Source organism: Cupressus sempervirens, chromosome 8 (assembly GCF_028749045.1).
Source record: "Cupressus sempervirens isolate cs-2001-9-10 chromosome 8, ASM2874904v1, whole genome shotgun sequence".
Taxonomy (NCBI): domain Eukaryota; kingdom Viridiplantae; phylum Streptophyta; class Pinopsida; order Cupressales; family Cupressaceae; genus Cupressus; species Cupressus sempervirens.
Genome location: NC_143125.1, coordinates 388,988,715 through 389,016,220, shown reverse-complemented (window position 1 = coordinate 389,016,220; position 27,506 = coordinate 388,988,715). Strand labels below are relative to the sequence as shown.

At 36.1% G+C, this 27,506-nt stretch overlaps 2 protein-coding genes across 2 annotated transcripts in view; both read right to left on the bottom strand.

Moving 5' to 3' along the window:
- LOC149542921 (ARM repeat superfamily protein) overlaps positions 1 to 27,506 on the bottom strand; it is a 232,740-nt gene that overhangs the window by 75,650 nt on the left and 129,584 nt on the right. The window lies entirely within an intron of this gene.
- On the bottom strand, positions 25,539 to 27,374 carry LOC149542923 (uncharacterized). The gene is made up of 3 exons (XM_089797835.1): positions 26,985 to 27,374; positions 26,445 to 26,847; positions 25,539 to 26,310 (listed from the first exon to the last, which is right to left on the bottom strand). The coding sequence occupies exons 1-3, from the start codon at positions 27,372 to 27,374 to the stop codon at positions 25,730 to 25,732; spliced, it is 1,374 nt and encodes a 457-aa protein (XP_089653961.1). The 3' UTR covers positions 25,539 to 25,729.

Genomic DNA, 27,506 nt, shown 5'->3' with positions numbered 1-27,506 from the left:
ATGCAAGAAAGATCTAATCAGAGAATTTAAAATGAAAGATTTAGGACTCCTTCATTACTTCCTAGGACTAGAAGTATGGCAAAACTCTGACAGGATCATACTCAATCAAGGAAAGTATACATTAGACATCTTGAAGAGATTTGGAATGTGGAACTGCAAACCTATGTCTTCTCCTATGCAGACTAATCTACACAAACTTAAGGAAGCAGCAGCAGAATCACCCTCCATAGATTCTACTCTTTAAAGACAGATGATTGAGTCTCTTATGTACTTGATAAATACAAGACCTAATATTTGCTATGTTGTTAATGCCTTAAATCAGTTTATGTGTGAGCCAAAGGAGATTCACCTAGTTGCAGTCAAAAACATTATGAGATACTTACAAGGCGATCTTAACCTTGAGCTCAAGTATGAGAAAGTTGACTTGGACTTACATGGGTACATAGACTCAGATTGGGCTAGAAGTGTTACTAATAGGAAAAGCACTTTGGGATTGTTGTTTCAATTTAGGCTCAATCATGATATCATGGATATGCAGAAAGCAGGCATCAGTAGCACAGAGTTGTATAGAAACTGAATACATTGTAGCAGCAATGGCCTCTCGGGAAGTAGTGTGGTTGTAATGTCACCTTTTTAGCATTCATAGCATGATGTTGTCGTTAGTCTATTTCCCCACGGTCCCGTAGACATAAGTTACATAAAGGGAGTTATGTTTTATCCCACGTTGAGAAAATGAAGGATTGAGCTCTTGTGAAAACACTATAAAAGAAATGGAAGAGCTTATTTTTAGTATGCTTGGATATTATGTGAATTTGGCAATTGTGAAGATTTTCTCCTTGGGCTTGGAGGACGTAAACCCTCTGTGCTATCAATCTTGACGCCATTGAAAGACATGGTCTTGAGATTTGTTTTGAATGGTGAACAGTGACAACGCTACAGTACTCGCGTGAACAGTACCCACGAGAATAGTGCCGCGCTACAGTAACTCGTGAACAGTAAAATCGCTATAGTAAGATGCTTGTGTTTCACTCCTTTTTCTGACCTGCATTGGAGTTCTCGGTGTTATTGTCCAGTCCTAGCAGATTTAATCAGAATCACAGTTGGAGATGGGAAGATGGACTTGTTCTTGGTGGCTGCCAACAATATAACAGGTTTCTTGTTAATTCTGGGTTTGCATTTCTGGGTTTTACACACAGCAAGTTATAATCATTGTAGTTGCATTTGAGGCATTTGAAGGTGTGTAAGTTTAGTCTTCCAAGCATTAAAAAATCAGTTATTCATTGTTGCATAAGGTTGCATTAAGTTGCTACTGTAGGTAGGCTATGAGGGTTTGAAATAATCAGTCACAGCTCTACATGTTATTGGCATTAAGATTTTATGTGCTGTCCATATATCATGAAGATTTCTAGATTAAGTTGTTGAAATTGACCCAGCTGTGTAAGTGATTGGTAAAGTTGAATTTGTGTGCCAAAATAATTGTTTGGTCTGGAAGTTGCAAACCGATTGTAAAAAGAACCTATATCTTTGTTGAGTGAATATATCGGTACTAATTTGCATTTGTAAGTTGAGTGGATTTGTTGCTCAACACTTTGTCCATATTCAGTCCTTACTTTCCAGTAGCATAGTTGTTTGTTTGCCTACTCTTTGACGATATTTCATAGTACATATTCTCCCGCAGCACAATTCAGATTTTTGCCAAGTGTTTGACAAAATCCCATACTTCAGCATTGGTAAGTTTTAGAGGGTTTTTTGGCAAGGGTCATTACAGTGATATCAGAGCTATAAGTCTTGCCATCTTGTGGGGGTCTTATAGGGAATTTGGAACAACCGGATAGAGGGGAAAGTGTTTGACGAAATGTCAAAACACTAAAATCAGAGCATTTATGATTGAGCATGCGCCAGGGGACTTATAATTTTCGCAATACCAGAGCAAGACAAAATAGGATTTCAGACTTGCAGAGTGAACAATCTAGTTCATTCGTGGCGGTGGACATAGAATCCAGTCATACAGACACAGAGGAGGTATTCTTTGATCAAGACAGCAATATGGGTGACCGAGATTACAGGAATACAGGATTAGGCAGAGGCGGGAATGCCGGTCTAGATCAGGGAGAGGAAAGATTCTTACAGTTATTAGACACCTTGGCACACGGACAGTGATTAGCAGAGCAGAGAGCACAGGAACAGAGTCAGAGATTGGAGCTTATGATGCAGATGATGGCTCGTCAAATGGGGTTGAATGCTAATGTGGGTGGAGGAAATAATCAGAATGGTAATAATCAAGATGGGACACATAATGGAGGCGTACAAGTTGGGAACAATTTCGGTCATGCACCCCAGCAAAATAGGACAGTGAGTTTGAGGCCCATGATTCCCACATTTCCTCCTAGAGCTCCAGAGCAGCCCGTACCAGAGCCCCAGATCACTGATATACAGGACCAATTGAGGAGAGATTGGGAAGCCGAAGGTCCAAATTTTACTGCTGCAATTACCTTTAGGGAGTATATGGATGTGCGGATGAAGCATATGCCACGTGGACATGACAAGAACCAGAGCTATGAGCTACGGAAGAAAGTAGGGAAACTTCAGTTACCATATTATGATGGCTCGGGGAAGTCTACAGCAAGAGCTTGGGTTCAAAAGCTTGACACATACTTTCAATTGACACCTATGCCTGAGGAAGAAGCTATTAAGTATGCAGCAATTCATCTGGATGGGTTAGCACACGAGTGGTGGCATCATGGCATGGTCACTATGGGTCATGCACACATTACCTCATATGTGGAGTTTACGGAGAGACTGATTGAACGTTTTAACAGGAAGGATCCAGAACTCTATTTCAAGGAGTTAGCTCAGCTTAAACAATGGGGATCATTGGAAACATACATTTCAGAATTTCAGAAACTTGCAGTGTTAGTAACAGATGTATCTGAACGGAGGATACTGGTTCTATTTATGGATGGGTTAGCTGATCCGTTGAGAGGGTGGATTAAAGCTCTCAACCCTTCCACTTTGCAGGAAGCCATTAAGAAAGCTTGTGACATGGATTCCTCTTCAGCTTCTAAAAATAAATTTCAGGCAAAGAGTTTCCCTTCGAGGAAAGATAAGGACAGTAAACCTTTTCATAGAGAGGCTCAGCCACCTAAGGAGGAAAGTAAGAGGTTGGACAATGAGACACTTAATGATCTTAGGAAGAAGAAACTTTGTTTTCATTGCAGGAAGCCTTGGGATTTGTCACATAGGTGTCCATTGAAAGCAAAAGCTAAGCAAATGGAGAACTTTTCAGCCGAAAAGTCAGTGGATGGAGATTCAGAGCAGTCATCAGAATCAGATGGAGATGATAATTCTTCACATTAGGAAGCACACAATGATAGCACGATAGCTCAGTTATCCAGTATACAAGAGGCCGTCACTTTAAAAGTTAGGGGAACTTTGGATGGACAAAGATTTGTGGCACTCATTGATACAGGCGCAACACATAACTTCATTGATGAGAAGTTTGTGTCACGCAGAGGGCTGCATACAGAAGAGCATAGGGGATTTAAGGTGATAGTTGCCGATGGCTTCAAAATCGACTGTACCAAGAAAATCTCCAACTTGCAGCTTTGTTTGGGAGATTATGACATGACAGGAGATTTCTTTGTGGTCAACATTGGTGATCAGAATATGGTGCTTGGGATGAACTGGATGAAGTCTCTGGAAGAGTTCACATTTAAACTCCAGAAAATGGAAATGAGGTCTGAGGCAAATGGTAAGAAGATAGTGCTCAGAGGTTTGTCAGATGGGAGGCTTCGAGTGGTGTCACTCAAATGGATGCAGAGTTTCTTTAGACATGATCAGGTACAGTGGGCAGCAAAGTTCAGAGCAATGCCTGAGATGATAGAGCAGCATGAACAAAAGTATCCACCTGATGTACAGGAACTAATAACCAAACATACTAAGGTGTTTGGTGAGATACCTCCAGGGAGACCACCGGATAGGGGAATCGAGCATGTTATTGAGTTAGAAGAAGGGGCTAAGCCAGTCATCATCACACCCTAGCGCCATCCAAAGAGATATAAGGATGAAATAGAAAAGGCAATCAAGGAGTTGATTGACATGGGGCACATACGGCTAGGCAAGAGTCCTTTCGCTTCTTCAGTGGTATTGGTGAAGAAGAAGGATGGTACAATGAGGATGTGCATTGATTATAGGGAGCTAAACAAGAAGACAATCAAGAACCGATACCCTATCCCACGCATTGATGAGCTTATTGATGAATTGCACGGTCCATGCTACTTCTCTAAGATTGATTTGAGATCCGGCTACCACCAGATACGGGTTAGAGAGGTGGATGTGGAGAAGACAACTTTTAGATGCCACTACAAACATTTTGAGTTCTTAGTCATGCCCTTTGGGTTGACTAATGCCCCCACCACTTTCCAGTCCTGTATGAATAGAGTATTCAGAGATCAGTTGAGGAAGTCTGTGTTGATTTTTTTTGATGATATACTGATATATAGCCGTACTTGGGAGGAACATTTAAAGCATATTGATGTAGTGCTCAACATTCTAGAGAGGGAGTCATTATATGCCAAGATGAGTAAATGTGAGTTCGGGATGACAGAGTTGCTCTATCTAGGGCATATTATTAGTGCAGGAAGTGTTCGGGTTGACCCAGACAAGATCAGGGCCATTCTGGATTGGCCATCGCCGAGGAACACTTCACAACTCAAGGGATTTCTTGGGCTTTGCGAGTTCTACCGCAGATTTGTGAAGGGATTTTCACAGATAGCAGCACCACTTACAGATTTGACATGGAGAGACAGTTTCAAGTGGTCAGAGAGGACTCAGGATTGTTTTGACAGGTTCAAGGAGCTGATGAGTACATGTCCTGTTTTATCCATTCCAGATTTCACCAGGCCTTTTGAGCTGCAGTGTGATGCCTCGAGAGAGGGCGTAAAAGCTGTCCTCATGCAAGACAAACATCCCATCGCATATGAGAGCAGGAAATTACGAGGTGTTGAGAGAACTTACAGCATTTATGACAAAGAAATGCTAGCAATCATGCACGCGCTAGCTAAGTTCAGGCAATACTTAGCAGGAAGCCGACTCACAGTAAAAACAAATCATAACAGCTTGAAACATTTCCTTGGACAAAAGGATCTTAATGACAAGCAACAGAAATGGGTGAGTAAGTTACAGGCCTATGATTTTGACATTGTCGCAGATGCTTTATCCAGAAGGCCTCATTTGCTTGCTGTTGGGATAGTCATGGATGATTGGAGAGAGTTGATCTTAGCAGAGTATGCCAAGGATAGTTGGGCATCTAGTGTTATTGAAGGAGCTATTCAGGATAGTCGATACACTGTTGTAAATGATTTGATCATTTACAAGGGAAGGATTTATTTGGTACCTAGGTCTGCCATGAAGCAAAGGATCTTGAGAGCATTTCATGATTCACCATTAGCAGGACATCCAGGATTTTTTAAGACATATCGGCAAGTGAGAGAGCGCTTCACTTGGAGGGGGCTTAAGTCAGAAGTGCTACAGTTCGTTAGGGAGTGCCTAGTGTGTCAGCAGAACAAACAGGAACATTCCTTTCCAGGCGGTTTACTACAGCCCCTACCTATACCAGAGAAGAAGTGGGATAGCATTTCCATGGATTTTATCACACGCCTTCCAAAGGCACAGGGTCAGAATTGTATTTTTGTTGTGGTAGACAGATTGATGAAATTTGCACATTTCTTTGCGATTTCATCCACATATTCAGCGGTACAAATAGCGGAGCTATTCTTTCGAGAGATATTTAGATTACATGGGATGCCACGGAGCATAGTTAGCGACAGGGAAAGTAGGTTTATGAGCCACTTTTGGCAGAGTTGTTCAGGTTGTGTGGAACAAAGCTAACTCCGAGTACCAATTACCACCCCCAAATTGATGGGCAGACAGAGATAGTGAATAAATGGGTTGAGGGGTACCTTAGAAACTACATTGCAGAAGAGTAAAAGGCTTGGGTAAAGTGGCTACATCTAGGCGAGTACTGCTATAATACCTCTTTCCATATGTCTATTCAAATGTCCCCTTTCATGGCACTGTACGGGTATGATGCTCCTAATTTTCTGGATTTGTTATTTGGGGACAGTAGGGTGCCTAAGGCCAAGGATATTTTGTAGGTGTCAGGACATTATGCGATCCTTGAAGGAAAATTTGTAAAAGGCACAAAATCAGCAAAAGCAATATGCTGATTAGCACAGGGTTGAGAGGTCTTTCGAGGTAGGAGACATGGTGTACCTCATGTTACAGCCGTATAGACAGTCCTCTCTCAAGAAGAGTGGAGCAGAGAAATTGAAACCACACTACTATGGACCATTCAAAGTAATCAGGAGAGTGGGCGAAGTAGGCATTGGACCACAATGTGGTGCCTTCAGTAGTATTGCCACCTCTTGATGATGAGGGAAAGCTTATCTTGGTTCCCGAGGCTATACTTGACTCCAGGGAGAGGGTTCTTCGCAGGCGGATCATCAAGGAGTACTTGGTCAAGTGGAGGATGCTACTTGGGAAAATGAGCAAGTATTACAGCATCCAGAGTTGAAATTGCTTGAGGACAAGCAATTTTGGGAAGGGCGCACTGTAATGTCCCCTTTTTAGCATTCATAGCATGATGTTGTCGTTGGCCTATTTCCCCACGGTCCCGTAGGCTAACCAGGACATTGAAGGGACTTAGAGGCCATTTGGCCTAGATAGTTTCAATTGCAGGTCTTTCTGAGGGGTTTTGAGACAACTTTGGGCATACTTACTATTTATAGTAAGTCATCTTGGACATGGTCGAACATCCAGTGGCAACGGTATGTAGATGGTAATTGTTTAAAATTGACAAGAAGACTTGTTTATCATTGATAAGATTTCTTATGTATTGATAAAGCTATTTTATAAAGTTAAATTTAAATATTGAACTTTATTAATGCATAGACTATAGTTTGTGGGAAATATTTAAATTAAAGAGAGTCCCCTTTATTTTATAACACATTGGAGACATAAGTTACATAAAGGGAGTTATGTTTTATCCCATGTTGAGAAAACGAAGGATTGAGCTCTTGTGAAAACACTATATAAGAAATGGAAGAGCTTCTTTTTAGTATGCTTGGATATTATGTGAATTTGGCAATTGTGGAGATTTTCTCCTTGGGCTTGGAGGACGTAAACCCTCTGTGCTATCAATTTTGACGCCATTGAAAGACATGGTCTTGAGATTTGTTTTGAATGGTGAACAGTGAAAGCGCTACAGTACTTGCGTGAACAGTACCCGCAGGAATAGTGTCGCGCTACAGTAACTCGTGAACAGTAAAATCGCCACAATAAGATGCTTGAGTTTCACTCCTTTTTCTGACCTGCATTGGAGTTCTGGGTGTTATTGTCCAGTCCTAGCAGATTTAATCAAAATCACTGTTGGAGATGGGAAGATGGACTTGTTCTTGGTGGCTACCAACAATATAACAAGTTTCTTGTTAATTCTGGGTTTGCATTTCTGGTTGTTACAAACAGCAAGTTGTTATAATCATTATAGTTGCATTTGAGGCATTCGTAAGTGTGTATGTTTAGTCTTCCAAGCATTAAAAAATCAGTTATTCATTGTTGCATAAGGTTGCATTAAGTTGCTGCTGTAGGTACATGTAATATCAGCATTTGCTATGAGGGTTTGAAATAATCAGTCACAGCTGTACATGTTATTGGCATTAAGATTTTATGGGCTGTCCATATATCATGAAGATTTCTAGATTAAGTTGTTGAAATTGACCCAGCTGTGTAAGTGATTGGTAAAGTTGAATTTGTGTGCCAAAATAATTGTTTGGTCTAGAAGTTGCAAACCGATTGTAAAAGAACCTATATCTTTGTTGAGTGAATATATCGGTACTAATTTGCATTTGTAAGTTGAGTGGATTTGTTGCTCAACACTTTGTCCATATTCAGTCCTTACTTTCCAGCAGTATAGTTGTTTGTTTGCCTACTGTTTGACGAAATTTCATAGTACATATTCTCCCGCAGCACAGTTCAGATTTTTGCCAAGTGTTTGACAAAATCCCATACTTCAGCATTGGTGAGTTTTAGAGGGTTTTTTGGCAAGGATCATTACAATGGTTTAGAAAGTTACTTGTGGGATTATTTGGTCAACCCATGAATCCTACTATTATCACTACGATAATCAAAGTTCCATCAAGCTTTCAGTGAATCCAGTTTTTCATGACAAGTCCAAGCATATCGAAATTCCTTACCATTATGTAAGAGATATGGTAGAAAGGAATACTGTAAAGTTAGAATACATTTGCACTGCAGATTAGACAGCAGATATTCTTACCAAACCTCTCTCTTGAGTAAAGATAGATCACTTCAGAAAAACAATTGGTACAGTTGAATTATAATACATTTGTATTCTTTAATTATTAATGAAATAATTTTGAGTTAAAATTATTATTGTCAGGCTATTGACTATTGTGGGCTTCACCATTTGTATTCATTATGTAAGAGGTGATGATCTCTGAGATAATGAACACTTGTATAAAAGACATTATGAGAGATGACGATCTCTAAAATAATGTATTGAACAATAGAGAACTATTGTCAAATCTGGATGAGTTCAAGATCACATTGTGATGTAGACATTTCTATACCTATAAGTCACAACTTTGATAAAGGAAGAATTTAATCATTCTCCGGATTTTTTTCTGTATATTGCATTCCATGCAATACTGTTATCACTAGTATTAGTGATAAGTTATATCATAGGTATAGTAATATGACATATTATCATGTGTTCAATGATACCACATGCTTAGAGGATTTAGACGATTGTAGAGTATCAATCTATGCTTATTCATCTTGATTGATGGTGCTAGATATGTTATCTTTCAGTATGATTATCAAGTTAAGAGGGAGTGTTAATTCTATATAACTTTGATAATCATAACTAGTCTGAACTACAGATCGTCAGATCTAGTAAAGCTTGGAGATGAAAGGATCAGCCTCTTAAATACCTTATATACATAACCTAATCGGCATCTTCAATGGGAGCATTTATTAATGTTCTATTTGCATAGTATAGTTAGTATATTTACTAACTAATTATACTATACTTGAGATGTAGATCTTGGCAATATAATGTTTAGTTTATAAGTAGGGCCGACTTGGAAAGAGTCATGTCCTTTCTAAAGACATGCCTCTTGAGTGTCATTTAAATAAGGGGTAAGAATGTGGATAAAGGACACACGAAAAACATAAGGTGTGCTCCTTTAGCATTACTGCCCTATACGATTTGTAGCAGGTGTAAAACATTTTCAGAATAAATATCATACAGCAAGTAACTCTTTAATTTACAGCTTTATTATTTAAAGACCATCTTCAGCAAGTCTACAAAGGCATTATAGTAGTTTGGTTGTACAGAAGTTACAGAAACTTAACAACATTGGCACTAGAAGATAAAACAGAGATTACAGAACATAAATTGACAAATTTGAATCAGGACAAGTGCCACAACTTCCAAGAGAGTAACTTGTAGGAGTTAAGTGATTTAGACTAGAGAAGAATGATGCAAGGACATCTAGAGGCCATTAACTATTTATTTGAGAGCAAGTTTGAGTAGAAATTTTATAATGAAAAGTGTTAGGAAGAGTTAAACAAGATGCCCAGAAGGTTGAATTTGTTGGTAGCTATGATAGAGATATTCTAAGCTTTAATTGTATTTGTCTTCAAGTTTGCCTGTCCTCTTTTGTTCGTTGTTTATTCTCATTGTTTTTGTGACTCCTTGTTACTAGGTGCTAATATCATTTTCTTTCTTCATATTTGTAACTGAGTTTGTGTAAATTCACTATTGGTGAATATGCATCAATGGGTGCTCTCCACTTATTGAGTTGGCTTTACTCAAATACCTTCAGCTGCATAATGCTATTGCCAATGTTTTTTCTTCATATTGTCGGTGTTTATTTATTTCTCATCATGGTGTTAAGTCGAGTATTGGCAGTTTGTTTTTCTTTCCGTCAATTTCATATTCATATTGTTGTTGACATTTAATATGTAGGTCAACGGTTCTTATCATGGTCAACTCAACTATGTCCATGTGTTTTCCTTGTACTACAAAGCTCTTCCCTTAGTAACCGTCAATGCTTGAGATGAAGGTGACACTTATGTTCATAATTATTGATAATTCTTTTATGTTTGATTATGTTGTGCAATCAATGAGTTTTGTTTTCTTAGCATGTGTGAAGAAAACTTATCAGTTATTCCGAAAAGATAGTTGTGCAGTCGAGTTGTTTTGTGCATTCAGTGTGAGATGGTAAGAAATATTTGTGGATTATATTTCTTCTCTGCTCTGGATATTGTTCCCAAAATCTCCCAGTAATTTTTAGAAGCTAAATAAATAATTTTGTGCTATAAAAAACAGCAAATAAAACAGAAAAACAACAACTATTTCCATATTTATATACTCAAAAATATTGTATTATATTGGTCAGAAATCGATAACATAACAACAAAATCCAATACAATCAGATTGGGAAAAACTAAGAAAGAACCTACATGCACAGTGTAAACTCGTACTCAAATCCACCACGAAGTTGAACCGGGTTTGCGTCCAATTCACAAGAAGAGCCTTAAGGTTTTGTTCCTTGGGTTCCTGAATAAACGTTGAAGCTTCCTTGGTTTCTCCAAGAGAAACCTCAAAACAAAGTCAATATCCAAGTTTCTCCAAGTGAGTATCACTTTCCTCCTTTAATGCTTCAAGCTATGACTCTTCACTTTCTAGTTCTTTGTCTGTTTGTCCTCTTCTCCTTTTGTAACCTTTTTAATTTAAAAAATGACCCTTAAAATAGCTTGCACTAAGCTCATAAGTCACCTTTTAAATATGAAGTGAACTTTGATATTTCCTAATTTCCTAGAAAGGAAACATGACAGTCCTCCCCCTTGAGATTGCTTGTCCTAAAGCAATCTTAAATCTGGAATAATACCGAGATCCCATATAAATTTGCAAGTAGCTCTATAGCCCAATCTAAAATCACATCCTATCACACTGTGAAGCCACATGAACCTCATTCACCAATAAAATTTCCAAATCCCAAGTCAATCTAAGCAACATTGTTGCACTTGTCTGTTGCATTAGTCTGAACACACTGTGTCAAGTCTCAAACAGTGAAGCAACTCATCATAGTCCACAATGCAAATCATTCATCGTGCAACTTCTAGATCCAAAATCAGCCTATCAACACGATCCTAGGAGTAGAAATTGGTGTACAATGATAAGTAGGTAATCATAACATCATGAAAGACAACTCCAATGTGCACAAAAATCAACTTATCAGACCTCCAAATGTCACTATCATAAACTGGGTCAACATTATGAACGATAACATCATTGTCATTGTGCTCCTGTATTAGAAGGCATGTACTGTAAGGTATGTGTTATAAGGTATGGTGTCTCTACAAATCTGCCCGCATCTCACTAACTCCTGTAGGCCAACCTTGTCCTCTAATTGACCGAGTAGGGCAGCCACTAATTATTGAAGTAGGCATAAAGATAAAATCACCAATCAATAAATAGATAATTGTACTCTTAGCAAAAGTCAGTGATAAGCCTCTAGACAGAGTATAGAAACCCTCAATACATATTAAGGACACCTCTGAATTTTCTGATTCACCATAAGTGTTACCAATCAACTCATCACCTCCATCAACAAAGATTTCACCGTCAAGTGGAATTTTTTGATCCAATTGCAATATCACATAGTGAAGGTATATCACTGCTCATATAAAAATCAGAGCTCTGAGGATTCCCTCATGTCCTCACTTCACTCATTTCAAACACTTTTTCACCCCAAATAGTATGGCCACTACTTGTATCAATACATGTAGACCCATGATCGTATCCCTTTCCATGTGTTAAAGCTATCACTTCATGTTAAGTGTGAAGATAAACCTTTGCTATTCCAAATCAGAAGTTTAGTCTCCTCTTGTAGACTTTCTTTGGACTCATTGTAATATACATACCTTGGCTTACCATATGTCTTTCCCAAGTGATCAAAGGAGGTGATGCATCACTCAACTTTCCTTCATAAAATGTCTTAATGCTACAAGATATTTCTTTGTTGAAATTTTTAGTCTTGTCACCAACAATTTGGATGTCTCTAGTATGTAATTTTTTATAGCATTGTCTCCCATTTCATCCTGCATGAGTTCATCAACAGCCTGTACTGTTTGTTTGATCTCCGTCTTCGTTGTCCCCACTTCTTGACCTTTGTTTGTAGATAAAACAAAACAATTTTCTGATTGGTATAGAGAGAAATGAGTCATGATAAGCAGATATCAAGGATCATCAGCCTCATTTTCCTTGTCTTCCCCAAATTTGATGGCAAGTTCCCTGTCCATTAACAGTTGCAAGAGGTCTGATTTCATTTCTTTGAATGCTTCTTTGATAGCGTGCCATTGAGAACTAGTAACACCACATGCACTTCCTTTTCGCACCTCATCTGTTTTGGTCTTCAACATAAGAGCCTCAATGAATTCACATGAATCATCTGTCCTTGCTAACACTTGCATAAACCTCTCTTCCATAACCAATAACATATCCACCAAATCATGCAGTGATAGAGGTTTGTGTTTAAATTCATCTAAGTTATATGGGCTGTCACACATCAAGTTTTCTGATGTATTCTCCACTGTGGTAGCAATATAATCATCACACTTCATTGCTTTTATAGCTGGTGTCATACACTATTCATGAGGTGATAATGGGATAGCATCGTGTTTATCTATGGGTTCATCAAAAGATTTCTTTTCTTCATTAGTTTTATCAATAATAATCTGCAAATTGCCGATTAAGAGTGCAGTATACCTCTCACCTGTACTAATTGATTCTTCATCTTGAACATCATTCATAGTTCGTTCAGAGCACTTTTCCTTTCTGCCTGCATCAGGTCTGCCCTATAATGAATTCAAAGCTGCATTTACATCATCATTTCTCTACATTAAATCTTCCCCCTAAGTAACACGAGAAACATGTTCAACTGACCAAACCTTTTGGCATGTTGAACAAATCTATTCTTCTCTCATTTGGTTCCGACTCTTTTTAGAAGATCCTAAGACTGGTATGCTCATCACTATCAGCTAACTTTCCATCATGTGATCCTCGAACTTCTCAATCTTATGCTCAACCAATTCCCCCATGAGCTCGTGAGGCATAAGTGATATTTTACATTCTTCTCTTCAAAATGCGAGCAAATCAAATTGTAGTTGCTTGCATTTGTCATCATCCTCATCGAAGAGTAATAACATGAGAGTAACTCCAATCAGACTGGTCCACTTTGGATAAATATGAATCCAACTCTTCCAAATTCAAAAGTATACCTTCCAATGATTTCAAAGAACCCAATTGCAATCCAATTATATAGAAGCCCATTTACAACTTCTTTTCTTTCAGCAGATTTCTTGACTGTTTACTAAAAGTCTCAATAAATTCTCTTCAAAACATCTTCCTTTTAAATTCTCCATTGTCCTGATTTGTCACTGGATATTTGCAGACTGAGATTGGCGCTGGCACAATTTCTCTCTTTTTTCCCCCAATAGAAGGATCGTGCTTAAATTACATGTGCAAGGTTAATGTGGTTGTGTTGCTACAAGGAATGAACTGCAGAAAATTTAAGCACTAGATGGCAGGTACAGAATGAACAGTGCAAAGATTGTGTTCTTATAACTCCAATATTCGTATCAATTGCCTTAATACATACACACCATCTATCCCAATGTAGTATTTCAGCAGTAAGAAGACTGAAATATATAGTAATCTGTTCCCCTTTTTCTCTATGGATAATATCAGCACTAATGCTTTTTCTAAAAGGGCTCTGTTATGTGTAACCAACTTAAAATAAAGCTTCAAATAAAGGTAGCAGCCATGGAACAATCTTCCCAATCTTCAAATATCGCTTACGGTTATTTTCAAATTTTAACTCGTTTGCTGAACTCTACAATGATATAGTATTCAGGCATTTTTATTTGAGCAGTAAGAAAGACTAAAAAATTTAGGAATCTGTTCCCCCATTTTGCTGTGGATAATATCAGCACTATGCTTTTATAAAAAATGGCACTGTTATGTGTGAACCAACTTACAATAAGGCTCCAAATAAAGGTAGCAGCCACGGAACAATCTTCCCAATCTCCAAATATCGCTTACTGTTATTTTCAAATTTTAACTCGTTCGCTGATTATGTGTGAACCAACTTACAATAAGGCTCCAAATAAAGGTAGCAGCCACGGAACAATCTTCCCAATCTCCAAATATCGCTTACTGTTATTTTCAAATTTTAACTCGTTCGCTGAACTTTCCAATGATTTAGTGTTCAGCCATTTTTCAAATAGATAGCAAGTTGGATATTATGACAAACAGTTTGCAAGAGAACACTTCAGTGAACAATTTCACATTTGCATTCAATAATTATGCCAACTTTGAATTTTCTAAGTACGAGAATATGTGTATTCATCTATTAAAAAAAACTTATAACAGAGACAACCTCTGAATGTATTACCCAGCCTCTTCGTGTATCAATGAATTTGCTTTCTCGGTTGGAATATGCTTGGCTTTTGTCATTAAATCTAAATTTGTGAATGAACAGTAGAGTACTATCAAACCTCTCTTCTATGAAGGAAATGAATCCAACAACATATAGTTTGCACTCTTTCAAGTCTAAGAACCTGATGAGACTACCATATACTCATGCTCACACACACCAAGTATGCACCATAGCTACACTGCCCTAGGGGACGGGGGGAAGACAAAACGGGGGGACAAGTTTCTGGGACAGTGGGTAGAGGGGCCTTAATTTGGGGATGGTGGGGACAGTAGGGGGGCGGTGGTAGGGGATGCAAGGGGTTGGGGTTGGGGGTGGGGTTGTATATGCTATACATATGGTACTTAAAATGCTAGTTATGAAAAGATGTTGAATTGGAACATCAAACATTGAACATAAATAGTCAAATCAGAAAATAGTCAACACTAGGATGTCCCCCCATCCTTGGCAGAGGTCGCGTTATCTGGTGGCAATAGAGCTCCCTAATTTCATTCCCGAAACAATACCCCCTTCTAGTAACAGTACTTCTAATATGGCTTTGGCAAGAAATGGCAAAATTCCAAATGCCTCTTCTCGATTTTCCCAAACTAATGTTTTCAAGATGTTATTATAATAGCTCTCTCTCCATCATTTTTAGCATGATTGTTAGATTAAATGCACTCAAAACATTAATCAACTAGGGTAGGAGAAATTTTACCTTGTCCTCGCAAAAAACATATATGTTATTAATCACACAAATATAACATCCGGCCCTTCATTAGCTTTGCAATAAAACATTGTATTGCTCGAGCTTTATTCGGATCTATGTGTTTTAATCTAAAATTATATATTCACAGCAAATAATGTTATGTTTGCACTCTTGATGTATATATGTTAAATGCTTCCTGTAAGGCCAAAATACTCCACAACAACTATAGACTTTTTGAAATATTTGCCCATAATTTATAGCACACAACATATATAAATATTGGCTTGATCTTTAATCTTTTTTTTAACAAGTTACCATGAGGCTGAAGAAGTATTAAAGTCACTTGTAATAGCAAACTATAAAATAATTACTTTGGCTCCAAAACTCCTTCCATGGCAAAGCTACGACGAGTGAAGACAACCTTAGAAATGCTAAATGCTGCTATAGTCTTAAAAGATAAACCAACCAAGCTACTTTTAACCTACAATTTTCAATACAACACTTATAAGAATTGTGGCACTATTTCCACTGATAACTCCTCAAATTCCATATAAGAGTTCTTTTCTTTTCTTTTTATCTCCTTGTGACAAGCTTAACTCAAGTTGGCAAAATATAACCAAATTTTTCTTTCTTCCGCCTGGAAATAATGAACGTCTCAATATAAGAACAACGAGCCTTACAAACCATGACTGTTAATATCAAAGGCAATTTGTTTTTTAAAACAGAAGAAATCTTAGATTCTAGAATAATTCCAAACTTTATCCTCCTCAGATTTTCAAATATAAACTTTCCACAACCAGCGCTGATAAAACCTTCCTGATTGTCTCTAAATGAACTTTTTTATGATTCTCTCTGGCTAAAGTTCACATGCTGATAAAACCTTCCTGATTGTCTCTAAATAAACTTTTTTGTGAATTCTCTCTGGCTAAAGTTCACATGCCGATAAAACCTTCTTGATTGTCTCTAAATAAACTTTTTTATGAATTCTCTCTGGCTAAAGTTCACATGCTAGCAGGATAAAAGACTCTGATAAATAACTTGTAATAATATTTTTTTTTTGAATAAACTCCACAGGATGGCATGATTTTTAGCTCTGGTACCACTGTAATATACCAGGTGGATATTATTCCAAAAATCTTCTGGTGATTTTCAGAAATTGAACAAATAATTTTATGCAATAAAAACTAGCAAATAAACTACCAAAACCACAAATATTTCCAGATTTAAATACTCAAAGTTACTGTATTATATTGGTCAGCAATACAATAAACATAACACCAAAATCCAATCTTAATCACAGTTATACAATCAGATTGGGAAAAACTAAGAAAGAACATGTCTATGCATTGTGAACTTTGACTCAAGTCTACCACAAAGTTGAACCAGGTTTACATCCGATTTACAAGAAAAATCTCAAAACCAAATCAATATCCAAGCATCCCAAAGTGAGCCTCCCTTTCCTCTTTCAATGCATCAAGCTATATTCTTCAATTCCCACTTCTTTATCTTCTCATCCTCTTCTCCTTTTGTCACCTTTTTTAATGCAAACCTGACCCTTAAAATAACTCGCACTAAGCTCCTAAGTCACTTTTAAAATATTTGATGGAGTGGACTTTGAAATTTCCTGATGTCTCAGACAGCAGACATTACAGTGTACAAAAAGTTATTGTGATCAAAGTTAAGTTTTATGTGTGCACTCAATAATACATTCTATGTATTGTTTCATCATGATCAATGTGTGATCTATAAATTTTTGTAATTGCTTTGAAAAAATCTAATCAAGGATTTGTTTTTGCGAAGGGTTCAATTGTCTCCCTCGGTAAAGAAGGTTTTTCCCAAGATAATCTCAGAAGTTATCTAATTGTTTTTTGTTTTATTGCATTTATCCTTTTAAATTTCCTTCAAAATTAACATGGTTTCAGAGCGGGCCTGAGAATTGGATCCAAAACCCACTTGTTTTATTTCAGTAATCTGTTTGTTCTTCTTTGACTTGTTTGTTTTTGAGTAGTGACCATGGTGAACGGTCTAAGATTGAAAGATCGATTGAATGGCTCTACTAATTTCTGTTCATGGAAGCCTGGAGTTCTTATTGCACTCAAAGAGAATGATCATCTGGATTGCAATAGCTCTAATGTTGTAGAGTTATCGAAAAAACCTCTAGGAGTGGCCCTGGTGGAAGTCATTTGTGTGACTCCATGACTTAATTTGTTGTTTCTTTATTTCACCTTCTATAAGTAGCTATGATGAATATTGTTATGCTAAGATAACTATTTTATTATGAAATTCTAGGATGAAACTTTGAATACATTATTCATTGATTGCAACTTCATGTAATTGTTATGAGATATCAATATAAAGATATCTCTCTTGCTAAGAGGCAGTGTTGAATTTCTTGGTAGTTGTGATACTGATCAGTTCTAAGTTTCAGTTGAAATTCTCTTCAAGTTCTCTCATTCTCTTTGGTTTGTTGCTTATTCCCATTGTTTTTGTGACTCCTTGTTACTAGGAGCCAATATCATATTCTTTCTTCATATTTGGTTCTGAGTTCATACAACTTCACTATTGTTGAATGTGCATCAAAGTGTGCTCTCTAGTTTCTGAGTTGGCTTTGCTCAAATCCCTTCACCTCCATAATGTTATTGGCTGTAATTTTTCTTCATATCGTCAATGTTTATTTATTCCTCCTCATGTCAATAAGTCATACAATTGACGGTTTATTTTCTCACCGTCTATTTCATATTTTATTGTTTCTGGCATTTATTATGTAAGTCGACAGTTCCTATCATGGTTGACTCGGCAATGTCCATGTGTTTCCCTATAGCCGCCACTGCTCTTCCCTCGGTAACCATCAATGATTGAGAAAGTGTAACTTCATTTTCATAATTATTGACTATTCTTTTATGTTCCAAGATACCATGCGATCAATGAGGTCAATTCTCTTAGCATGTGCAATGGAAAGATATTGGTTATCTGAAAAAGATAGTTGTGCAGTCAAGCTGTTCTGTGCATTCAGTGTGAGATAGCAAGAATTATTTGTGGACTGCATTTCTTCTCTGCTCTGTGTACGAGCACCTATTGTGTTCTAAGTTAACTTTTATGTGTGCAATCAGTAATACATTCTATGTATTCTTTCATCATGATCAATGTGTGATCATTGAATTTCTGAGGACAATGAAAGAAGTCAGAAGCTCTGTAATTGCTTTGAAAAATCTAGACAACAATCTGTTTTTGCAGTGGGCTGAGTTGTTTCCCTCAGTGTGGAGGGTTTTTCCCAACATAATCGCAGGCGTTATCTGATTGGCTTTTTTTAATACACTTCTCTTTTATTTCTGATTCAAAAATTAACGAAGAAAACATTTTAGATTGGAGCAAACCTTGACAAATTTTTAGGACCATTTCATTCAGCTAGGGACTCAAATTGAGGTTTTATTAGCTTTTCAAGAGATTGATTTTTATTATTACCTTCGAATTCTTGCATGTAATAAAAATCGAAAGGTGGCTAACGTTAGTTTTGTAGGACCGTTTTCTGCAAATGTAATAACACTGCTATTTTTATTGGTATTTTCCAAATGCATATCTGAATGACTTATAAATATGAAAGGAGGAGACATACCTCATGATGAGACATGTCTCTATGGTTAATCATCATTAAATAATATATTAACAATAATATAAACAACCATATATATATATATATATATATATATATATATATATATTTGATAGCTTCTGTCAAACAAACATATATATAATTAAGATAAAAATATTTGAGAGAAATCAATATAATTTTTATATAAATGATTAGATACATTATTATATTAATTATCTGATTAACGAATAGACATGTCCCATGAAGGGACATGTCTATTCATTGTCTATTCTCAATATAAATCTAAGAGGATGATGCATTTGGAACACACACACACCAAGTTCATGGCAGTGCTTAGTACATTTGCAGAGATCCCGAAAATTCAACACGATATCAAAGAAGGTTGCAAATGCAAGAAAAAAATGAGAAATACAATGTCGATCGCATAGTTGGAGTATAACAAAAAGAATTTGTAATATGAAAGGCATTGTACGTGTGTGTCTGCTAAGTATTGAAGAGACTTCAATTGCAATACTAGTGATAAAGTTGTATGGAGGGTCGATTCTGACAAAATTGAATTGTAATGGACATCAGTACTTCACTGGTGCAGACTTGAACAATTCCTACGCATCAAACTTTACAATTGTTCTAAATAATCAGAGTGCTAAAGTTAACAATAATTGATCAGCAATAATAATAATATAAGTGATCCTTACATGTTGGAAAGAAATTTGTTGGTATTCGCAAAATCTCATCTTCAATTGCTATAAAATGTCATCGCCTTTCCAGGCCAAGATTCCTCTTCGTGCACTTAAGATGATCAACATATTTTTCTCCTTATAAAGAGAACATAGAAATTAATTAAACTATTCGAACATGACACTGGCACCAAGCAATAACTAAATGATTGTATCGACATCAAAAGGCACTAATGAGGATGCAACCTATATAGAAAGAAGTGATGATGACAACTAAAAACATACACAGCGGCATATCGTCATGAGAAAAATAAAAGTTACAATCATATTCTTCAGTGGTAATATTTTTATACATGATAGATGACAAGAAGGAATTTGGAATAAGTCTGCAACAATTTATTAAAGACATCTATGTAATATGATGACATCCACCAAATATTACGAACACAAACAACGCAAGTTTAATAGCGTTCTAGTCTAGCATCGAACATTTAGGAGGAATTGTATCCATCGGGTGTGAACCCCATACAACCTCCTTAAATTTCTATGTTAGATAGGGATAACTTTCTTGGCAAGACAACATGTAGCCTTAATTCCCATGCCGACAACCGCATCAATCATACTTGTCAAGGTCAACTAAAAGTCTTAGACGACGAGAAGATCAAACATATCAGTGATTTTGTAAACAGTTTTAGGGCAAGTCCCACCTAAAATGCTGACGTGACTTAAAATTTATTTATGGTGATTAAAAGTTTTGACATCTCGTGGTATATGATGGCTTGCAGCATCAATGGAGTTATTGCATTGCATATACGCGAAGGGGAGATATGTTTGTGTTGGATAGCAGAAAGAGTCTAGACAATAATAAAGTGTGTTGACTAGTTTTGAATCTAGAGGAACTGTTAATGTGTATTGAGGATTTTAAAGGTAATTAAAATTGTACATGAGGTACATGCATACAAAAGGTAAGTGTAATATATTATTGTTTTGTATGCAAATGGAAATAGTAGGAAATATATATATATAAACTAAATAATTTGACGTTATTGAATGTAAAAGATTAGTTGATGAGTAACATGATCTTATGAATATAATTAAATATAGATTAAAGTATATGTTTAAATTAGATATCTATCTATATTGTATTGGAATGATCTTTTATTATGCATAGTTATTATCCTGAAGTGTTATATCAGTCTCTCTTATTTATCTTTATTTATTTTTAAATGTGTTATAAGAGCTATTTGCCTTGATTTTTTTTTCCTCCGAGAATGTTCTTGCAAGAAAAAGAGGGAGTCTGACACTTAAGGTAAAAGAACTTAGAAGATTGAGATTCAGAGGCAGACTAACATTTTAGGAACCTTGAAAGAGAGGGAGTGAATAGAGGATATGATTTAGTAAACCTTTTGTGAGCTCAATCATATTGATTCAGATGGAGTAAACAATGTTGAGATGGATTCTTCAATAATCAACAAATTATAGCATACATAAGGACTGTGATTCATGAATATACCTTGTCACTATGTGATTTTAATGGGCCTACCCCCTGTGTACATCATGAGGAAGTAACGACTTCCAAATAATGTCCCTTGTATTTGCAAAAGTTACTATAAGGTGACGATCTTATAGTAACTTGTATTATGAGATCAAAAAAATTTAGTATATGGTGAACGTCTTGCATCTCAACATTCTGGAAGACCATTACTCAAACAGTATTTGGTGAATATCTTTGATATTGTGGGAGGCCAATACTCTTGATATCAGATGTGATATCAAAACTTTTTTTTTGAGTAATTGGTGAATATGATTAATATTTTGGGAGGCCAATACTCTTGATATCATATGTGATATCAAAAACTTTTGAGTACTTGGTAAATATCATAAATATTCTGGGAGGCCAATCCTCTTGATATCAGATGTGATATCAAACCTTATTTGAGTACTTGGTGAATATCATGTGTTGATATTCTAGAAGACCAATACTCGTGATATCAAATGCGCTATCAAATGGTGGAAAACTTCTGAGATATCATTAAAATTTGTCATTCCTAATATTACCAGTGGTGTAATACATGTCTTGTGTTTATCCTCCCTAGCTAAGAGGGAGTGTTGATATTTGATAGCTTCTGTCAGACAAACATATATATAATTAAGATATAAATATGAGAGAAATTAATATTATATATATATATATATATATATATATATATATTTATATAAATGATTAAATGAATTATTATATTAATTATTTGATTAACAAATAGACTTGTCTCAATATAAATCTAAGAGGATGTTGTTGCATTTGGAACACACACACCAAATTCATGGCAGTGCTTAGTACATTTGCAAGGATCTTGAAAACTCAACATTATATATATAACATAATATATATATATATATATATATATATATATATATATATATATATATGAGAATATTTGTCTAAATGATGATTTACCATCAACAATGTATCTCATGATCGAATCAATCCGACTGAAGTCACAAACTTAACATTCCCTCTTAGTGAGGGAGGATTGTTATAGAACACATTATCCTCTCAAGCATATGAAGAGATATCATCTCAATACGATATTCTTGAATGGCATATTAAGGATATCAACATATATCCATCAACTTAGTTGTTATCTTTCAATATAATTTGATGTATGTTTCAACAAGAAATATCAACCATATGATATTCATCATACTTATATTCTTTTGGTATGTGCATTGGCATCAAATTCTTGATGCCTACCAAAAGAATATGTTATATCCTAGTAGGATATGAGTTATCTGATTTCCGGCACTCTGGGACAGCAACTTAATGTAGTTTGTCGTGATAACAAGTCAAGCTATTGATAAGATCGTCACCTTACAATGGCAACTCCCTATATATATATATATATATATATATATATATATATATATATATATATATATATATATATATATATATATATATATATATATATATCAATGAAAATACATTACCTTTCATGACATAATCACAACAGTATCATGCAATAACACACATGATATCCACCATGAACCAAGTCAAAGGGTAGACCCACCATAGCTGCTCGTAGAGGGTAGAACAAGGATTTTTACCTCAAGCTTCTCTCAAGGAATTTCACTTCCAAATTTTCTTTCGTAGAGATCTCATTGACAAGAAATTGCACCTCGTATTTCTCCCTCTAAATAAAAGATCTTGGGAAGTTAGGTCCTCTAGTTACTCCCTTAGAAGTTGTCTTCGCCCAAGGATGTTTGTCGTACTCCCTCTGGATCTTACATCAATCTTCTGACTTTCTGGTGATAAATCATTATTTCCTCATGATGTATACAGTGGTAGGTCCATCAAAGTCACACACATGTATTATGAGTATCAATCTTCTGAACTCCTACACTACCTTTGAAAAAATGCCAGACTGCCTCTTAATGGAAGAATACTCATAATCTCAATCATCAAGAATATTCATTTCAAGAACCTCACTTTGCTTGATCATTAGATGACTAATCACAACTTCTTTGGAACTAATGTCATAAGATTGAGTTTTGCACAACATGCCTAATATACCATTCTTCTTTTAATGCAAAATCATCTACAGGTACAAAGGAAAAGATCAAAGAAAGTAACTCTTATAGTATGTATAAGATTACAAATAGGGGAGAGATACAAGATAAATGTAAAAGATGAGAATACTTATCTGCACATTAGGGTCTATAAACATTTGAGAATGGAACATCTACTTTCTAAAGATGGTTCAAGTGGGAATAGAATATTGGTTATTATTATTCCCCCCACAATGTTGAATTCCCACTCTTATATCGTTGGCCCATAAAATCCACTTATGTCTTGTGTCTGTATCTTGAGTAGAATTATGGTTATGTTAAGGATATTTAATTGTATATGTGTTCAATGGAATCCTTTGAATGTACTACAAAAATCACATTCGTGATAAGCCCGTCAACATACATATTCAACTTTCCTTCCTTAATACTTGCAACATTATCTCCAATAACTTTGTACCACAACAGTATGTATCTTCAATATTGACATTAAATGCATCATTTTTCTCATGTATTACAACAATCATTAAAGAAAACCCCTCTTTTAACTTATTCAAATATTCAAAGAGAGTGCAAAATCTTCGATGTCCCCATCTAGGAATATCATTAATTTTCTCAATTATTCCTAATTAATACTTGAAATTGTACCTTCTCCACATTCTAAGAGTTTCTACCTTTATTTATCTTCCTTAATAATCGTCTCATAGTCCATGTGCAATATTTCTTTCTTAGCATTGGTGACTAAAAGTGTATTTGACTTTCCCTCTTATATCTTCATTTAAAGACTTCTCCTGAGATTGTAATGTATCCTATTATGAGCAACCATATGATTGGTTGCTTCACCCTTTATAGTACATAAGATATTATTCATCCCCTTTCTCTTCCCTTCCTTACTTCAATATATATATTATTTGTCTAATTTTTATTTATTTTTATTTGTATATGCTTGTATTTGCCATCTCCGTATAGTCTCCTATTTATTATTACAATAATAATTTTTCTTTGGATATTTCTGACCCATATGATAGTATTAGCTCCTTATTTCATTATCTCCTCATTCTTAACTTCAAATATTATTATCCGTTAGTATAGAATGTTCTCCTTAGAATTTGAATTGTACTTCATTCGTTAAACTTGGTGAACCACCACCAACGTAGATTATATTATCACAGTAACTCATACATTATATTGATTTTATTGATTTGTATATATATGATGTCATCTTGTACTACTTTGCACCCTTTTTATCCCCACTGTATTCGCAAGGGCTGGGATTAGTGATTTGTTATTTTCTTTGCCATAATATCTTCTGCTACGTTAGATGTTGACTGGACTTCTCTATGCCCTGTGATTGCTCCAACGTCCTACGTGTAGCTCCATTGTTTTCTATATTGAGATTGATCTCAATTTTTCTATTAAAACACCCCTGATTGATTGCTGCCCTTGTTATTGGCTTATTTATCATTTCTTCGATTACTGCATGCTCCCCAAAATATTTTCAATGCAATCAGATTCTCCCATGTTAAGTGTTATTCTTGTTTGTTGCAGTTACAATGGGTGCAATCCCTCATAGGTAGCGAGCATCAATTAGATACCCTCCTGAATGCTAATTTGGTTTTTTTCTACTGACCTGGATCTTGTTTGGTTCGTTCATCACCTATCCCAAAGCTTTTCTAATGAGCTTTGTTCAGTATCCAAGCAAACTCTCTAATTTGGGATTGTAGATGTTGCATCTAACATAATGATATCATCGCTGAGACTGTCGTCTTATTTGATGAGTCATAATAGTTGTGTTAAGAATTGTGTGGTGTCATACAATATGTTGTGTCTATACATATAGGTGATGTATTCATCCATCATCAAATTCTTTGATACTGATCCCTAATCTTATTATGATGCATGTGGTTAGGAACCCATGTATATTCTCATTGAATTCGTTGCCTTCCTCTTTTCATTAATACCTATGTCTATCGAATTTATATCTTTATATGCTCCCTTGGTCTTTGGCGGCAAATAGTTCTTGGCTTCCTTAGCTTGCTATTATATCCCAACACCTGCGACATCTTCCAACTGTGGTGGTCATAGTAATCTATTTCTCTACTGCTGTGAATGTACGACAAGCAAAGAAACGTGAATCGGAATCGGATCGGAATCGGCAAGGCCGAATCGAATCGTGAATCGGCAATGAATCGGCGATGAATCGGCAAATTTGAAAAAAACCCTTTAAATTTAAAGATTTTAACAATTTAAAACTTATTTCATGCACCCTTTATTGAATATAACTTAAGCACACTATAACATCATCAAATAGAAGTTAAAACTTAACATACATAAACATGAAACATAAAATCCATCACATACGTAACTATGTTATCTAAGATTCTAAAATGTAAATTGTAGGCTAGCTGAAGTACATAGAAATCAAATGATCATAATGATTTAAATCATAGAATGTATGTAAGATGATCCATAAGACATCAAATCATAAATTTATGTAAGAATCTAAGATGAAGATCCATGAAAGTTTGAAACTTTGAAACATATGTCTATCAATGATTTAGTATCAATATCTCTAAACAAAATATAAAAACAAGGCTCCAGCTCAAGCCTCAGGCTCATAGTCATCATCATCCTCAACATCATCCTCAAGCTCGGCTACAGCCTCAGCCTCAGCCTCTGAGTATCCAGTCTGCCTAGTAGCAAGGCGTCTAATGTAGGTCCTAGAGGACTGTCGAGCCATATCTCCCGCATATAAGATGGGCTCACGAATGTCGCTAGGGCCTGTGTCTGTGCATGCACGTGTGCGTCTACCAATGCCTGAAGAACGTGCTCTAGCTGCCTCAGCCTCTATATCCACCTGGTCAATCCACGCACGGTCTTCCTCAGTGAAGACTGGATCTACAACCTCTGTGAGCCACTCTGATTCTGGATCAATCTCCTCCAGAATGATCGGAGAGGAGTCAGTGCCCAAAATCTGTCTGATCCTAAGACGGAGGTTGTAATGAACGAAGACAAGATCATTCAACCTCTGCACTGTCAACCTGTTTCTCCTCTTCGAGTGGATGTGCTCGAACATGGACCAACTGCGCTCACATCCAGAAGCGCTGCTTGGCTGACTCAGAATACGAATGGCAATTTTTTGAAGTTTTGGAGTTGTGGCCCCAAACATTTGCCACCATCTATCTGAAATAAGGGAAAATAAAAATAATTAGTCTCATTTACAAATTACAAATTACAAGTTAACTCTAAAATTACATAATCAACTTTAAGTTTAGAATCTAGATTCATGAACATTGAATATATTATTTAATTTTTACCTGGCTGTATTGTTTCCCGAGCATCTATGGCTACCCTGCTAGAGAAAAGTGGCCCTTCTTTATTATTGAACTTATCAAGCTCAATAATTGCAGCACTGCTATCCTCATCAGTACTCAACCTCTGGATCACTGTATATAATCCGGTGAGAACCTCATCCGCCTTGAAGTCAGGACGAAAACGAAATGCCGAATTCAAAAAGTAAGCTGCTGCATGGATGGGTCTGTGGAGCTGATTCTGCCATCTCCTATCAATGATGTCCCAAATAGGGGCATACTTCTCCTGCACTCCTGCATACTGAGCTCTAATGGCCTCCTTGGCCCTATCCATGCCCTCATATATGTAGCCCATAGAGGGCTTCTCCCCATCAACAGTTCGTAGGAGAGATACAAGAGGCTCAGTGGCCTACATATAAAGTAAAACAAAAATTTGAGTCAAAACTTAAACATAGAATAATTCAATAATATAAGGTAAAACTAAATCATTAAACAATTAGCATAGTAAACTGTAAAATATTAAATGTTAAATTGCAATAAAATTACCTTAAGTATTTCTCTAGCAGGTTTCCAAAAACCATCATCATCAAATATGCAATCCACCACATCTATCCCTGCAGTGGTCGTAGCATAGGAAGATGAAATCCACTCCCGCCCAACAAACATGCTCCTCAAATCATCCCTTGATGTCAACAAGGATTGCAAGGTGATGAAATTCGAAGCAAACCTCGTGATCCCTGGACGAGCTAACTCTTTGTCTCCTGTGTACTTCCTCATTGTGCTAAGGACAAATGAATGATTATAAATAAACTTACATATGTTTTTTGCCCTTTCCACACATGACTTGACCCACTCAAGTTTGCCAATTTCTTCCAACATGAGGTCAAGGCAGTGTGCTGCACAAGGGGACCAAAATATGGTGGGGTGCCTCTCCATCAAAAGTTTGCCTACAACAATTTTAAGATAATTAGAAATTCAAATTTCAAACATGTTAGAACTTAGAACTTAGGAAACTTAGAAATTCTAAGTTAGAATTAGAAAAAGTTCAAAATTCAAATAAATTTATTT

What these genes read in the sequence shown, in the direction of transcription:
- LOC149542923 (XM_089797835.1), bottom strand. Translation starts at nt 27,374, where the DNA reads ATGGAGAGGCACCCCACCATATTTTGGTCCCCTTGTGCAGCACACTGC. An exon ending in CTGCTAGAGAAATACTTAAG is followed by an intron (nt 26,848 to 26,984) that starts GTAATTTTATTG and finishes CTTTATATGTAG; the next exon opens with GCCACTGAGCCTCTTGTATC. An exon ending in TCGGGAAACAATACAGCCAG is followed by an intron (nt 26,311 to 26,444) that starts GTAAAAATTAAA and finishes CCCTTATTTCAG; the next exon opens with ATAGATGGTGGCAAATGTTT.